The sequence below is a fragment of the Mobula hypostoma genome, chromosome 3 (assembly GCF_963921235.1).
Source record: "Mobula hypostoma chromosome 3, sMobHyp1.1, whole genome shotgun sequence".
Taxonomy (NCBI): domain Eukaryota; kingdom Metazoa; phylum Chordata; class Chondrichthyes; order Myliobatiformes; family Myliobatidae; genus Mobula; species Mobula hypostoma.
Window position 1 is genome coordinate 69,838,471 of NC_086099.1, and position 16,761 is coordinate 69,855,231.

At 39.6% G+C, this 16,761-nt stretch overlaps 1 protein-coding gene across 4 annotated transcripts in view; it reads right to left on the reverse strand.

The window, feature by feature from the left end:
* ube2kb (ubiquitin-conjugating enzyme E2Kb (UBC1 homolog, yeast)) overlaps positions 1-16,761 on the reverse strand; it is a 134,685-nt gene that overhangs the window by 116,020 nt on the left and 1,904 nt on the right. For 2 of the 4 annotated variants that reach the window (XR_010017357.1, XM_063043279.1), the window contains exon 1: positions 3,471-3,627. The exons of 1 other annotated variant lie outside the window; for it this stretch is intronic. Coding sequence is in view for 1 of the 3 variants with exons in the window: in XM_063043279.1 (XP_062899349.1) it covers positions 3,471-3,533 (63 nt within the window). In the remaining 2 variants the exon portion in view is untranslated. Of the gene's footprint in view, positions 1-3,470; positions 3,628-16,761 lie in introns of those variants that run through there. One more of the 4 variants, XM_063043281.1, reaches the window with a different exon arrangement.

Below are 16,761 nucleotides of genomic sequence, written 5' to 3' on the forward strand. Positions count from 1 at the left end.
CTCACTCATATTGTCCTCACCGTCATCAAGTTCCCTCTCATTGGTGAATACCGAAGAGAAGTATTCATTGAGGACCTCGCTCACTTCCACAGCCTCCAGGCACATCCTCCCACCTTTATCTCTAATCGGTCCTACCTTCACTCCTGTCATCCTTTTGTTCTTCACATAATTGAAGAATGCCTTGGGGTTTTCCTATACCCTATTCACCAAGGCCTTCTCATGCCCCCTTCTTGCTCTTCTCTGCCCCTTCTTAAGCTCCTTTCTTGCTTCCCTATATTCCTCAATAGACCCATCTGATCCTTGCTTCCTAAACCTCATGTATGCGGCCTTCTTCCACCTGGCTAGATTCTCCACCTCACTTGTCACCCATGGTTCCTTCACCTTACCATTCTTTATCTTCCTCACCGGGACAAATTTATCCCTAACATCCTGCAGGAGATCCCTAAACATTGACCACATGACCATAGTACATTTCCCTGCAAAAACATCATCCCAATTCACACCTGGCAAGTTCTAGCCTTATAGCCTCATAATTTGCCCTTCCCCAATTAAAAATTTTCCTGTCCTCTCTGATTCTATCCTTTTCCACGATAATGCTAAAAGCCAGGGCACGGTGGTCATTGTCCCCCAGATGCTCACCCACTGAGAGATCTGTGACCTGACCCGGTTCGTTATCCAATTTCCCCTAATCGGCCTGTCTACATACACTTGTCCTGTCCTGTCCTGGACACACTTAACAAACTCTGCCCCATCTAAACCCTTGGAACTAATCAGGTGCCAATCAATATTAGGGAAGTTAAAGTCACCCATGATAACAACCCTGTTATTTTTGCACCTTTCCAAAATCGGCCTCCCAATCTGCTCCTCAGTATCTCTGCTGCTACCAGGGGGCCTATAGAATACTCCCAATAGATAACTGCTCCCTTCCTGTTCCTGACTTCCACCCATACTGACTGAAAAGAGGATCCTGCTACATTACCCACCCTTTCTGTAGCAGTAATAGTATCCCTGACCAGAAATGCCACCCCTCCTCCCTTCCCTCCCCCTCTATCCCTTTTAAAGCACTGAAATCCAGGAATATTGAGACTCCATTCCTGCCTTTGATATCTTATCAAAGCAGGACAATACTTTTACAATGACAAGAGACATGTGAAATTTAACTACGCAACATATCTCACACTTAACTGTTAATAAAGAGTTACACTCAATTCAGAGTCAAAGTTGGAAGAGCAAGGCCACTTCATTGCAGGCCGAAGTACAATTGCCAAATGTTGTACTGTCAGAGGTGACATTTTAAACAAGAAACTGAGTTAATCTTAATCAGGTTTATTATCTCTGACTTACCTCATGAAATTTGCTGTTTTGTAACAGTAGTAAAGTATAATACATAAAATATACTATAAATTCTAAGAAATATATAAAAGATTCAAGTACAAGAAAAGAGCAAAAAATAGTGAGGTAGCATTCATGGATTCATTGTCTGTTCAGAAATCTGATGGTGGAGAGGAAGAAGCCGCTCCTAAAACATTGAATGTGTGTCTTCAGGCTTCTAGTTGATGGAGGACCTTAATGATGACGCCACCTTTTTGAGGCATTGCCTTTTGAAGATGTCCTTAATAGCAATGAGGCTAATGCCAAGTTTACAATCCTCTGCAGCTTTTGCCGATCCTAAGCAGTAACCCCTCCATATCAGATGGTGATGCAACCAGTTAGAATGCTCTCCACTGTACATCTGTAGAAATCTGCTACAGTCTTTGGTGACATGCCAAATCACCAAACTCCTAACGAAATATAGCCACTGGCATGCCAATTTTCTTCATAATTGCATCTTCAGATGTTGACAGTCAAGAACTTGAAATTGCTTACACTACTGATGAGAACTGATGAGGGTTCCTTCGACTTCCCCTTCCTGAACTCCACAATCAATTCCTTGGTCTTACTGACATTGATTGTTGTTGCGACACCACTAAACCAGCTGATCCGTCTCACTCCTGTACACCGTCTGAGATTTTGCCAACAACAGTTGCGTCATTGGCAAATTTATAGATGGCATTTGCGCTGTCCTAGCCACACAATCATGTGTGTAGAGAGTAGAACCGTGGGCTAAGCACGCATCCTTGAGTGCACTGATTTTGATTGCCAGCAAGAAAGAAATGTTATTTCCTATCAGTACTAACTTTGGTCTCCTAATGTGGTCCTGTCTGGTTGTTCCAGTTCAGACAGGCATAAAATGTCTCTACCTAAAACATTAACTGTTACCCTCTCCTTTAATGCTGCCTGATCTATTTCCAGCTTTTTCAGTTTCATTTCAAATATCTATAGTACTTTTAGTTTTGAAAGATAGAATATTACTATTCATAAAAGATAATGTACTGGTCAATATCTCCAAAACATATTAGCCACTTAATATTCATTTCATTTGTTGTTTGAGAAACTGAACAAAACTGTTATCATATTTCAAAACCTGGCTGAGCCACTGCAAAATAGGTTCAGATATATTCACTGTTAACAAGCTCAAAATTAATTTTGTGAAATCTTTCATTTAAAGACCCAGGTCTACATAATTGCGGTGACACACAAAGTAGTGATGCAAGCAAGGTATCAACCACTGAACTATAAAGGATTCAATACGTCATACTGTGCGTTAGCGTGGTAATAGTTCCCCAAAATGATTAGCTAGTTTATAATAAATAAGAACGCTGGTAAAACTTTGATAATCACTAAGATTCTACAATATGCATAAAGTACTGAAACCAACTTACAAGTAAAATCCGTCATAACTATCATAAAACTTTACGCAAGTTTTGTTTAATCGTGTAATTGAAATGCATTACCGTGCATTTTTAACTGAAGTTACCTATGAGGAAGTAAAAGTAATCGAAAGAATGCTACCATGGCAAAATAACCAAATATCATTAGTATTAACCCAACTGTTACTCAAGTAGATGATTATATTACTACACTTTCCTTTGTTTCGAACTGTAAAGACGATTATCAGCAAAGGGTACAAATAAAATCACACATCCTAATCTCACCTACGATCAGTGGCACTAAATGTATAGACTTCACAAATTTTAATGGGGAGTCGTCACCATAGGTTAGTACCTCTCACTATGGTACAAGAATCCTACACACCTACAACCCCTAGCTACAACCTGAGTATTCAAGGCATCACCCGGCCGATCTTCCAAAATCCGGAATTTCACCGGCTTTACCGCGATTCATTTCGACCTGACCCTCCCCAGGATGCCATTAAAGAGATGTGACGTTTCAGATGCATCTAAAAGGACCTGTGCTGAGCCGCGCAACCGCACCCTGAGCTTTCCCGAAACGCCGCCGGCGCTTGTCCGTCACCCCGGTCCCGTGTCCATCACCATGAACCCACTCTCCCCACCCGCTTCCCGTCAGCAGCCGGTCAACGAAGAGAAGGTGAAACCAGATTAGGGCAGGGAGCATCGCGCAAATCTCACCTCTTCGCTCTTCAAGACCTCCTTGAACTCTCTTTTAATTCGCTGCACTGCAATATTGGCCATTTCGCGACACGCTGCTCGGCCTTGGCTCAGCCTTCCTTACAACATCAGACTATCAGCACGGCCAAAATGGCGGCGCTTCCGCGCAGGCGCACTGCAGCTCTATGTCTGTCCGCAAGAAGCGCTGCTCACAGATTGACTGCAAAATGTTGTAGCAGTTTTCCTGTTGTAATCTTCATTCAGTAGATTTAGGCCGCCAGTAATACCGTCCAGTGTACACCTGGACAGGGCCAGATCTCCACCCCTCACCCACACCCGTGTCAAATGACAGCTGGTATAAGACTACCTGTCATAATACTCATCCACTTACTCCCCGACTTGTTGATGTAGATCATATACAAGCTTATTGCAGCACAGAGGTTAAGATGTTACGTAGTGTAGGCCATATGCATCTGATGGCAGCCATTACTTACAATAATTCTTGTCTCGAATATTCATCGGAAAGAATTCAGCTTGTTAATCGCCAGGACCTGTTCAAATATCAATCTTCTGTGCTATTCTAAATTGATTGTCCTAGTAGGATAAATTATTTTACTGCGAGACGTTTTATTATATTGTCAGCAAAACGTTAAACTTTATTACATTCTAGTATTAATCATTTTACAACCATTTGAAGTACTATACTTCTGTGAATTCGAGATTTAAATTGACTTTTCCCAAACTTCAGCCTCTTATGACAAGGCAATCTGAATGTGCAATCGCTTTCCGTACCTTGATTTAGAAAGGGCACCCTAACTACCAGTTCAAAAGGAGACAGGAGTCACACCAGATGCTATTTTTAATCGTGGCTTCTGGTTAGCTTGATTTAAAAAAAAACAATGCTGTAAAATCTTGTAAATAGGATTACACTACATCATTAAATGGATACCTCCCACCAGAGCATGAAACCCCATGCTCTGGTGGGAAGGTCTTATAAAAAGACCCAAATTAGTATAACCAAAAATGTCAGGATGTCCAAATCACTTCATAGCCTATGAATTCACCTTAATTCTCTGAATTATAAATTACCTGACTTACTTAAATCAGACTTTATGCAAATAATCCACAATTCCAAAGCATTTAACCTAGCTATAAACTTAACTATAAATATCCCACTATATTTGTCAATGACAGCTCCACTGCTACTTTCAAGTTTGCTGATGACACCACTGTTGAAGGCCAAATCAAAGGTGGTGATGAATCAGCATATAGGAGGGAGATTGAAAACTTGGCTGAGTGGTGATACAACTACAACCTCTTCCTCAATTCTGCAATACCAAGGAGCTGATTATTGACTTCATTTGGAGTAAACCAGAGATCCATGAGCCAGTCTTCATTGGATGATTAGAGGTGGAGACGGTCAGCAACTTTAAATTCCTGTGTTATCATTTCTGAAGACCTGTCCTGGGCCCGACATATAAGTGTATTAACCAAGAAAGCATAGCAGCACCTCTGCTTCCTTAGGAGTTTGTGAAGATTTGGTCTGACATCTAAAACGTTGACAAATCTCTATAGATGTGTGATGCAGAGTAAATTGATTGGCTGATTCACAGCCTGATATGAAATCACTAATGCCATTGAACAGAAAATCCTACAAAAAGGTACTGGATACAGCCTAGTCATAGGTAAAGCCCTCCCTCTACTGAACGCAAAAACACATAGTGTTGTCGCAGAAAAGCAGCATTCATCAAGAGGGAAACTCACCACCAAGGTCATGCTCTCTTCTCACTGCTGCCATCAGGAAGAAGGTACAAAAGTCTTAGGACCCTCACCACCAGGTTCAGGAATAGTTATTGGCCCTAACCATCAGGCTCTTAAACCAAAGGGGATAACTTCACTAAAGTTCACTTGCCCTTCACTGAACTGTTTCCACAAGCTATGAGCTCACTTTCAAGGGCTCTTCATCTCATATTCTCGATATTGTTTATTTATTATTATTCTTTCTTTTTGTATTTGCACAGCTTGTTGTCTTATGCACACTGGTTGAAAGCCCAGTTGGTGCCCATTGATTCTATTATGGTTATAATTCTATTATGGATTTACTGAGTGTGCTCACAACAAAATGAATCTCTGGGCTGAATGTGATGACATGTATGTACTTAAATAATAAATTTACTTTGAACTTTTGACTGGTGACGATATATATTTCATTAGTTTAATTATAGTAGTGTTCGTATGACTATTCAATGAAGTGAAAGAATTTTTGCAGGAATGTATGCAGACCAATATGATATAGATAGCTATAGAAAATGGACATTTTTAACTTACCAAGAAACAAACCTATGGACAATTCTCAGGAACAGAACCCTTATGTAACATGTGAACTACCTGCAGTCAATATGGTAATGTAGAAAATAGCCAATTTATTTATATGAAACTCCTACTAAGAACAAGCGTGATAACAGCTAGATAACATGATTTTGTGTGTACAGAATTATAAACAATGGCAGTATACTCCTCTATTCATCTTCATAATAGTTCCACAAAACCTTTTATAGCTTCCTAAATAAATAGAAATGGCCCAGTTATCGTAGAAGACTTAATTAAGTGATAATGGGCTCAAATCCAATAATGCACCCCAAAAATGGACCATGAAAACTGTCAAGTTATAGTAAAAGCTCAAATGGTTCATTAATACTTCTCAGGGGAGTGGCATTGGCATCATTACATGATGTGTAACTAATTTTTAATGTTCCATAACAATGCAGCAGCTTTAAAAACTTTTTTTTCAAATAAAACATTGAACATTGCATTTGAATAATAAGTAGAAATGATTACTAAGATTCAGTGAATGGATACTATTTTAGTAATTCATGATTTAAGCTTACAAATTCAAATAACGTATCTTTTGAGATATAGACCAGTGAATGTGAAATAAATATTTTGTACATACTTAACATTCACTTCCTTTACAAAATACTCAAAGGACCACCACACAACCTAACATTAGTTTTTTTTAAATAATGGACCATTCACTTTACAATTCTGTTTGTATTTTTAGTAACACTTCATATTCAATGTCATGCAGTTTAGTCAGCACACTTGATACATTTTTACAGATGTCCTTGAATTTAATCTCTTTCCTTAGAACATCCTGCATTGTCACACAATTTAGGAACAATTTTGGTCATTGTCTATGTTTATGTAAATGATTTTGAAATGGAACGTATCACCCACTTTCTGTGGAGCAAAATACATTTATATAGTGTTCTGATATATGCTCTGATGAAGGGCCTTAGCCCAAAATGTCAACTGTTTATTCATTTCCATAGATGCTGCCCGACCTGCTGAGTTCCTCCAGCATTTTGTGTGTGTTGCTTTGGATTTCCAGTTTATATAGTACGGCAGTATTTTTAGCTTGTCCATGTAAGCAAGGTCATGACAGGCTTCAACCCATTTATCACTATATCAATAAGGTTTTAAATATAGGGTTGGACATCAATTTCAAAATATTTAAAATAGAAAACATTATTTATTTCATTTGGGTTTCTTCAGAATTTAGTTGTCACTAAGTTTTGATTGAAAACAATAATTAACCCTAGAGCTTAAAATTGTCCATATGTAACAGTTAGATTTTATGAACTTAAAGGTCAGTTTAATGCAAATACACTGGCAGCAAAGTATTACATTTTTACTTGGCTCAACACAGCAATTCCTGATGTTAAAATAATTAATCAAATTAACCCTTAACAGTGTCACATGAGGTCTGCTAGTTATAAAATATTTTTATAAGGATTTCTATTTTTACCTTTTACTTTTTGTCCATGTTCGAAGATAACCAATCGGATCACAGACTTAAAACACCATGGAGCAGATGTTCAATAGGGATTTCCTCAATCTACATGAGCTTCCATTCAAAAGATAAACCTGAATATAAAAAAGCCAGTGCGTGGAAAGAAATGAACTTGGCTGCTATTCTTCTGAGTTTACATAGATGAAGTGTACTTAATTTGCTTAAAATGAGTGATGGATTTGTGCAGAATAGATATTGTATATGTAGAAAAGTTATTACTTCTTGTATGAAAATGCAGAGAGAAAAAAACACAATATTAAAATTACAATGAGGCCACCTAGGAATGAGACAGGAATCACTTTTCCCCACAATATTATGTAAACCTTGTGCATTCTCAATCCATTTAAATCTTAAAGAATAAAATCAATAGATTTCTGTTCAGCAAGTGTGTTATAACCAGGTGAGCTGATCATGCTGAATGTAGAACATCACAAGGGAACAAGAATGTATTCTTGCTCCTATGTCAGTTTGTCATTTAGTTCAGTAAATGCACCTATAAAATAAATGCATAACATTATTAAGATATAAAACAATGTTTAAAAATTAAAATACCTATTTGTAAAGTTATCAAATTTTCATTAATTTCCCACAAAATTCCAACCATCTCTTTAGTGCTTAGACTGTATTCCCAGAGCTATCATATTTGCCCACATATTTCTAAATAATTTAACAAACATTAAATGAAGTAGTTACTGCTCTTAGAATGCTCCAATATAATTTTTCAATACATACAGTATGCATTGTGGAATAATATTACAAAATTTGTAGAGGACACCACTCAAAATCATGAGGTAAATTAATCTTCATATCAGATTGCAAAAGGACATAGATACCTTAGTAGAGTGGGTAGGGAATCAGCAGATGAAATTGCTGATAAAGTGCAAGTTGAGTAGGTAGTAAGAAATACAAGTGCAATGTTATAGAATATAAAAGCAAGGATGTAATGCTGAGGCTTTATAAGGCATTGATCAGATTACATCTGGAATATTGTGAACAGTTTTGGGCCGCTTATTTAAGAAAGGATGTGTTGGCATTGGAGGGGGCCCAGAGGAGGTTTACAAGAATGATCCTAGGAATGAAAGGGTTAATGTCTGAGAAGTGTTTGATAGCTCTGATAGCTCAGGATATTTCCTATAGTAGAAGAGTCTCGGACCAGAGGACACAGTCTCAGAATAGATAAACATCCCCTTAGAGCAGAGATGAGGAAGAATTTCTACTGGTGAATCTGTGTAATTAATTGCCACAGATAGCTGTGAAGGCCAAGTCTATTTAAAGTGGAGTTTGATAGGTTCCTGATTAGTAAGGATGTCAAAGGTTTCAGGGAGAAGGCAGGAGAATAGGGTTGAGAAGAAAAACATACTACACATAACCAAGTACTGGAACAGACTCATCGAGCAAATGGCCTAATTGTGTTCTTGTGTCTCATGGAAATGTAATATATAGAAGCATTAGTAATCTTGGCAGAAAGAATAAAGAGACACAACATAGGTTGAATGGTGACTAATAGATATATATATATATAAAAACAGAACAGGTGTATATGTGCATAAATCTTTGAAAATTCCACAACAGAATCAGTTTAGAAAACAAAGTAAAAGGTATAGAACCTTGGTATATGTTAAAAATGTACAGGTCACAATTCTGGTCACTACATTTAAGGGTGAATTTGAAGGTCTTTGAGGTGGTGCAGAGAAGATTTACTAGTATGGTTGTAGTGAAGGCAGTTCTCAGCTAAATTGTCAAATAGAAGCTGGGAGTTGAGGTGTTAGGTAGGATTTTCTTTGAAGGATTTAGATAGACTAAGCAATGAGAAGCAGTTCTTGCATTGGATGGTTCAGGGATGCACCCCTAGTTTTAATATGATAGGCAGAAGATTCAGGGGAAATCTGAGAAATACTTTATTTTATGTAATGAAACATAGGAGGGCTCATGTCTCTGCTTAACATTCATGGAGACATTCAGTAGTTATGGATTTTCAGGTGCTCAAATAGATACTTTTTAAATGTGACGAGGGTTTTTCAAGTTGTATTGTCTAGACTCCCAGTACTTCAAGAGATAAAATAATCCTCAACCCTTTTATCATTACACCAATTAACTTCAATCTATGTCCTCTAGTTTTCAAACTCTCTGAGTGAAGTTCATTTTGTTCACTCTGGCTACACTCTTCATAACTTTGTACACTTCATCTACACTTTTCCCTGAATTTTCCTTGTTCCAAAGAAATAACCCCCAACCTACTCAAGTTCTCCCATCATAAGTTTCCAGTCCTGTCAATATTCTTAGACATCTTTTCTGCACTTCTGCAGTGCTATCACATTCTTCCTGTAATGAGGCGACCAGTTACTCACAGTACTCTAACATCTAATAAAGGGCATCCCATATGCTTTCTTAACCCCATACATACAGGAACTCTGAAGTGCAAGATATACTTGTTCCTCTACATGTCTTACCTCCCAACCATTTTTTAATATATATTCACTCATTTTCAGTACAGGAGACCATTTGGCCCATCATAACTACACTATTTCTTTGCCAGAACTCACTTAGTTCACATTACACTCGATTTCTCCATAGCCTATCAAATATTTTATCATGTATTTATCTAATTCACTTGTCACAATGGAAATTGCCTCCACCATATCTGCAGGCAGTGCATTCCTCCTCACCTGCCTATCACCTCCCCCGGTGCCCCTCCTCCTTCCCTTTCTCACATGATCCACTTTCCTCTCCAATCAGATTCCTCCTTCTCTAGCCCTTTGCCTTTTCCACGTATCACTTCCCAGCTTCTTACTTCATCCCCCTCACCCACCCAACTAGTATCACCTTTCACTTTCAAACTTGCCCTCCTTCCCCTCCCCCTACTTATTCTGGCATCTTCCCCCTTCCTTTCCTGTCCTGATGAAGGGCCTCAGCCCAAAACTACAACTGTTTATTCATTTCTATAGATGCTGCCTAACCTGTTGACCTTAACCTGCCTAACCTTATCAATAATGAAATTCAACATTGCTTTCAATGCACCAGCACAGCATTTTGTTGACTGGGGAAAAGGGTGTCTGAGGTCAAAATCTCAGATCTTAACATTGATCTCATGATCTATTGGTCAGCAGTAATTCTTGCTGTCCTATAAGCTTCTGGGAGCTATGCTACCTACAGCAAGTACTGAAAATATTGTTTACATTGTCTTTGTAAATTCACTGGAAGGATAAGGAAACTAATATCAATGCCTTTACCCAAGCCAATATCTTCAGTACAGATACCCTGTTTTTACTCGTTTCCACTGTTTGGCTCATCAGGCTCCGGCAAGGTAAGTACCTGGTAAGTTTCTTCTTCTTCCTCTGTAATTACATAGTACATTGAGGAAGGCTCCAGCGGCTGTGTTATTCTTTGAGTGAGATGTGGGAATTTTGGGAGACCTCCAGCCTTCCAGATAACCACATCTGCACCAGTTGCACTGAGTGGCAACTCCTCTGAGAATGTGTTAAGGAACTTGAACTGCAGCTTGATGAACTTCGGCTCATACAGGAAACTGAAGAGGTGATAGATGGGAGCTACAAGGAGGATGTAACCCCTAAGTTGCAACAGGCAGGTACCTAGGTGACTGTCAGGAGAGGAAAAGGGAATAGGCAGCCAGTGCAGAGTACCCCAGTGGCTGTTGGTCTCAATAATAAATATACCATTTTGGATACCACTGGGGGAGATGACCTACCAGAGGGAAACTACAGCGGTCAGGTCTCTGGCACTGAGTCTGCCACTGTGGCTCAGAAGGGGTAGAAGAGGACTGCATAAGAGGATTCCATAGTTAGAGGAGTAGACACGAGGTTCTCTGGACATGATAGAGATACCCAGATGTTGCCTCCCAGGTGCCAGGGTCAGGGACGTCTCAGATCAGGTCCACAGCATTCTAAAGGAGGAGGGTGAGCATCCAAAATTCTTGGTACATATTGGCACTAATAATATAAGTAGGAAAAGAGAGGAGATCCTAAAGAGAGAATTTAGGGAGCTACATAGAAAGCTGAAAAGCAGGACTTCCAGGGTAGTAATCTCTGGTTTGCTGCCTGGGCCACGCACCAGTGAGGGTAATAGGATGACTTGGCAGATGAATGCATGGCTGAGGAACTGGTACAGGGGGCAGGGTTTCAGATCTCTAGATCATTGATATCTCTTCTGGGGAAGGTATGACGTGTAAACAAGGGACAGATAGCACCAATACCTTTGCAAACAGATTTGCCAGAACTGTTAAGAAGGGTTTAAACTAATTTTGGAAGGGGGTGGGATGATAGGGCTGAGGATGGGGCAGTTGGTATACAAGCAGAGGTATTGTGTAGTGAGACTGTCAATAAGGACAGACAGATGATAGGGCAAAATTGCTGTCAGTGGAATGATTTGCAGTGTAACAAGGACAATGATTTTGTTGGCATCACTGAGCCGTCGCTGAAAGAAGATTATAGTTGGGAGCTTAACATCACAAGGATACCTATTGTATCGATAATGCAAGCAGGTAGACAGAGGGGGTGCTGTGGCACTGTGGTAAAAATATGAAATCAAATCCTTAGAAAGAGGTGACATAGGATCGGAAAATGTAGAATCATTGTGAGTAGAGTTAAAGAACTCCTGATAGGAGTTATATATAAAGGCCTCCAAAAAGTACCCAGGATGTGGGGTAAAAGTTACAACTGGAGACAGAAAATGCATGTCAAAAGGACAATGTTACAATAGTCATGGGGATTTCAATATGCAGGTAGATTGGAAAAATCAGGTTAGTGTTGATTTTGGATCCCAAGAGAAAGAATTTGTAGAATACCTTCAAGTTCGCTTTCTTAAAGCATCATAGCCCACTAAGGGATCAGCTATTCTGGATTGGTTGTTCAGTAATGAACCAGATTTGATTAGGGATGTTAACTTAAAGGAGCCCTTAGGATTCAGTGATCATATGATAGACTTCACCTTGCAATTTGAGAGGGAGAAGCTGAAGTCAGAAATATCAGTATTACAGTAGAGTAAAGGGAATTACAGAGGCATGAGAGAGGAGTGGCTAAAGTTGATTGGAAAGGGACACAAGCAGGATGACGACAGAGCAGCAATGGCTAGTTTCTGGGAGCAATTCGGAAGGTACAGGATAGATACATTCCAAAGATGGAGAAGTATTCTAAAGGCATGATGATGCAACCGTAGCTGAAAAAGGAAGTCAAAGGCAACACAAAATCAAGAGAAGCCGCATAATAGAGCAAAAATTAGTGGGGAGTTAGAGGATTGGGAAGTTTTTAAAAACCAACAGAAGTCAGCTAAAAAAGCCATAACCAGCAAAAAAGTTAAATATGAAGCTAGTCAATAATATCAATGAAGATACCAAAAATGTTTTTCAGATACATATAAAGAGTAAAAGAGAGGTGAGAATCACTATTGAACTGCTGGAAAATGATGCTGAAGAGGTCGTAATGGGAGACAAGGAAATAGCAGATGAGCTGAGTAAGTATTTTGCATCAGTCTTCACTATGGAAGACACTAGCTGTATGCAAGAAGTTTGAATGACAGAGGTCAGAAGTGAGTGGAGTTGCTATTACTGTGCTTGGGAAGCCAAAAGGTCTGAAGGTAGATAAATCACCTGGACCAGATGGACTACACCCAGGGTTCTGAAAGAAGTAGATGAAGAGATTGTGGAGGCATTATTAATAATCTTTCAAGAATCATTAGATTCTGCCTTGGTTCCAGAGAATTAGCAAGTAGCAAATATTATTAAACTCTTCAAGAAGGAAGGGAAGCAGAAGACAGGATCAGTTAGCCTGAACTCAGCGGTTAGGAAGATATTGGAGTCAACTCCTTAGGATAAGGCTTCGGGGTACTAGGAGGCATATGATAAAATGGGTCAAAGTCAGCATAGTTTTCTTAAGGAAAAATCTTGCCTGACAAATCTGTAGGAATCTTTTGAGAAAATAACAAGCAGGATAGGCAAAGAAGAAATGGTGGATGTTGTGTACTTGGATTTTCAAAAGACCTCTGACAAAGTGCCAAACATGAGGCTGATTAGCAAGATAAGAGGCCATAGTATTACATGAAAGACACTAGCATGGATAGGGCATTGGCTGATTTTCAGGGGGCAAAAATGGGAATAAAGTGAGCCTCTTCTGATTGGCTGCCAGTGACTGGAGGTGTTTCGTGGGGGTTGGTGTTGGGTCTGCTTCATTTTACATTGTATGTCAATAATGGAATTGATTGCTTTGTGGCCAAGTTTGTGGACGATGCAAAAATAGGTGGAGGGGCAGGCAGTGTAGAGGAAGCAGCAAGGCTGCAAGACTTAGACAGATTAGGAGAATGGGCAAAAATATGGCAGGTGGAATACAGTGTTGGGAAGTATATGGTCATGCACTTTGGCAGAAGGAATAGGAGCAGACTACTTTCTAAACCGGGAGAAAATTCAAAACTCCGAGGTGCATTGGGACTTGGGAATCCTCATGCAGGGTTCTCTGAAGGTTAACTTGCAGGTTGAGCTGGTGGTGAGGAAGGCAAATGCAATGTTAGCATTCATTTTGAGAGGACTAAAATACAAAAACAAGGATGTAATGCTGAGGCTTTATAAGGCACTTTTGAGGCCTCACTTGGACTATTGTGAGCAGTTTTGGGCCCTTCATTAAGAAGAACGTGATGACATGAGAAAGAGTTCAAAGGAGGTTCACAAAAATGATTCCGGGATTGAAAGGCTTATCATATGAGGTGCATTTGATGGCTCTGCACCTGTACATCCTAGTATTTAGAAGAATGAGGTGGGATCTTATTGAAACTTATCAAATGTTGAAAGGCCTAGGTAGAGTGGATATGGAAAGGATGTTTCCTATAGTAGGGGAGTCTTGGACCAGAGAACACAAGCTCAGAATAGAGGAACATTCTTTTAGAATGGAGATGAAGAGGAATTTCCTTAGCCAAAAGGTGGTGAATTTGTGGAATTTGTTGCCACAGGCGTCTTTAGAGGCAGGTCATTGAGTGTATTTAAGGTGGATGTTGATCGATTCTTGATAAACCCGGGTGTGAAAAGTTACGGGGAGAAGACGGATTAGGATTAGAATTGAATAGCCATGATCAAATGGAGGAGCAGAGTCAATGGGCCAAACAGCCTCAATTCTGCTCCAATATCTAATGGTCTATTGTATAGAGTCAATCACAACCAGACAGAAGAAAAGATTCAATTATGTGTTTAAAGATTCCTTGAAAACATAACTTTTCCACTGAATTCTGGGAACTCCTGACATATGATAAATCAAAGAGGAAAAGAAGCATTCAAGATGGAGTCTGTGCTGATGCACGGACTTGAGATTCTCAATGCATCTAGTCCGTGCATCAGCACACAGGATTCTGGAATTAACAGTAGAACACCACCATCTGACAAATTACACATCTACTTATCCCAGCTGTCAAATCCTTGCAGTCCACATTGATGTTATTACTAATTTCAGAAGTCACAAAACTGGACATAGGTGACAAATGATCCCAAGGAACAGATAATATGATAAGTACATTATAGCCAAAACCTAAAAAAAATACTGTATCAGAGCATAATCGATATATTCTGGGGAAGGTGTGCAATAAAATTGCTGTGCCTATAGTCTGATGAAGTGTCCGACCAAAATGTTGACTGTTTATTTCCCTCCATAAGACAACCAGATATAGGAGCAAAATTAGGCCACTTGGCCCATTCAGGCTGCTCCACCATTCATCATGGCCGATCCAATTTTCCTCTCAGCCCCATCTCCTGTTTTCTTCCTGTATCCCTCACACCCTGACCAACCAAGAATCTATCAATTTCTGCCTTGAGGATACATAAAGACTTGGCCTCCACAGCTGCCTGGGATAAGTAGTGGTGAATTCCACAGATTCACCACTCTCTGGCTAAAGAAATTCCTCTTCATCCCCTTTCTCAAAGGACACCCTGTATTCTGAGGCTGTGTCCTCTGGTCTTAGATTCTTCCACCATAGGAAACATCCTCTCCACATCCACTCTATCAAGACCTTTCACCATTCAATGGATTTCAATGAGGTCACCCCTCATTCTTCTGAATTCTAGTGAACACAGGCCCAGAGCCATCAAACACTCTTCATGACAAGTCATTCAACCTTGGAATCATTTTTGTGAATCTCCTCCGAGCCCTCTCCAGTTTCAACACATCCCTTCTAAGATACAGGGCCCAAAACTGCTCACAATAATCCAAATGAGATCTCACCAGTGCTTAAAAAATCAGAATCCGAGTCAGATTTATTATCACCGGCATGTTTCGTGAAATTTGTTAACTCAGCAGCAAAAGTACAATATAAAAAGAAAAAAGTAATAATAGATCAATTATTTATGTAAATTAAATAGAATAAAAACAGCGCAAAACAGAAATATATATATTTTTTAAAAGTGAGATAGTATTCATGGGTTCCATGTCCATTTGGGAATCATGTGGCAGAGGAGAAGACGCGGTTCCTGAATATTTGAGTGTGTGCCTTCAGGTTTCTGCATCTTCTTCCTGATGTAACAATGAGAACAGGTATGTCCTGAGTGATGAGGTGAGGGTCCTTAATAATGGACGTCACCTTTCTGAGGCACCACTCCTTGAAGTTGTGTTGGATACTACAGAGGCTAGTACCCAAGATGGAGCTGACTAATTTCACAACACTCTGCAGTTTCTTTCGGTCCTATGCAGTAGCCACCCGCCACCCGCCCCCGCTCCCCCCCCCATACCAGACAGTGATGCAGCCTGTCAGAATAGTCTTCACAGTACATCTATACAAGTTTTTGAGTTTTAGATGACAAGCCAAATCACTTCAAATGCCTAATGAAATATAGCCACTGTCTTGCCTTCTTTAGAGCTGCATCGATATGTTCAGACCAGGTTAGATCCTCAAAGGCTTGACACCCAGGAACTTGAAATTGCTCACTTGAAGAATCTCAACATTACATCCTTGCTTTTATATTCTAGTCCTTTTCAAATGAATGCTAACACCACATTTGTCTTCCCCACCAAAGATTCAACCTGCAAATTAACCTTTAGGAAATACTGCACAAGGATATCCAACTCCCTTTACACCTGTTTTTTGTATTTTCTCTCCATTTAGAAAATTGTCTATCATTTCTTCTATCAAGAATGCATGATCATACACTTCCTGACACTGTATTCCATCTGCCATTTCTTTGCCCATACTCCTAATCTAAGTCCTTCTGTAACATCTGCTTCCTCAAAACTGCCTGCTCCTCCACCGATCTTCATATCAACTGCAAACTTCGCAACAAAGCCAAATCATTGACATATAATGTAAAAAGAATCAGTCCCAACACAGACCCCTGTGGAACACCACTATTCCCTGGAAGCCAAATAGAAAAGGTTCCCTTTATTCCCACTCATTGTCTCCTGCTAATCAGCCACTGCTTTATCCTTGCTAGAAACTACCCTGTAATACAATGAGTTTGTAGCTTGTTAAACAGCTTCA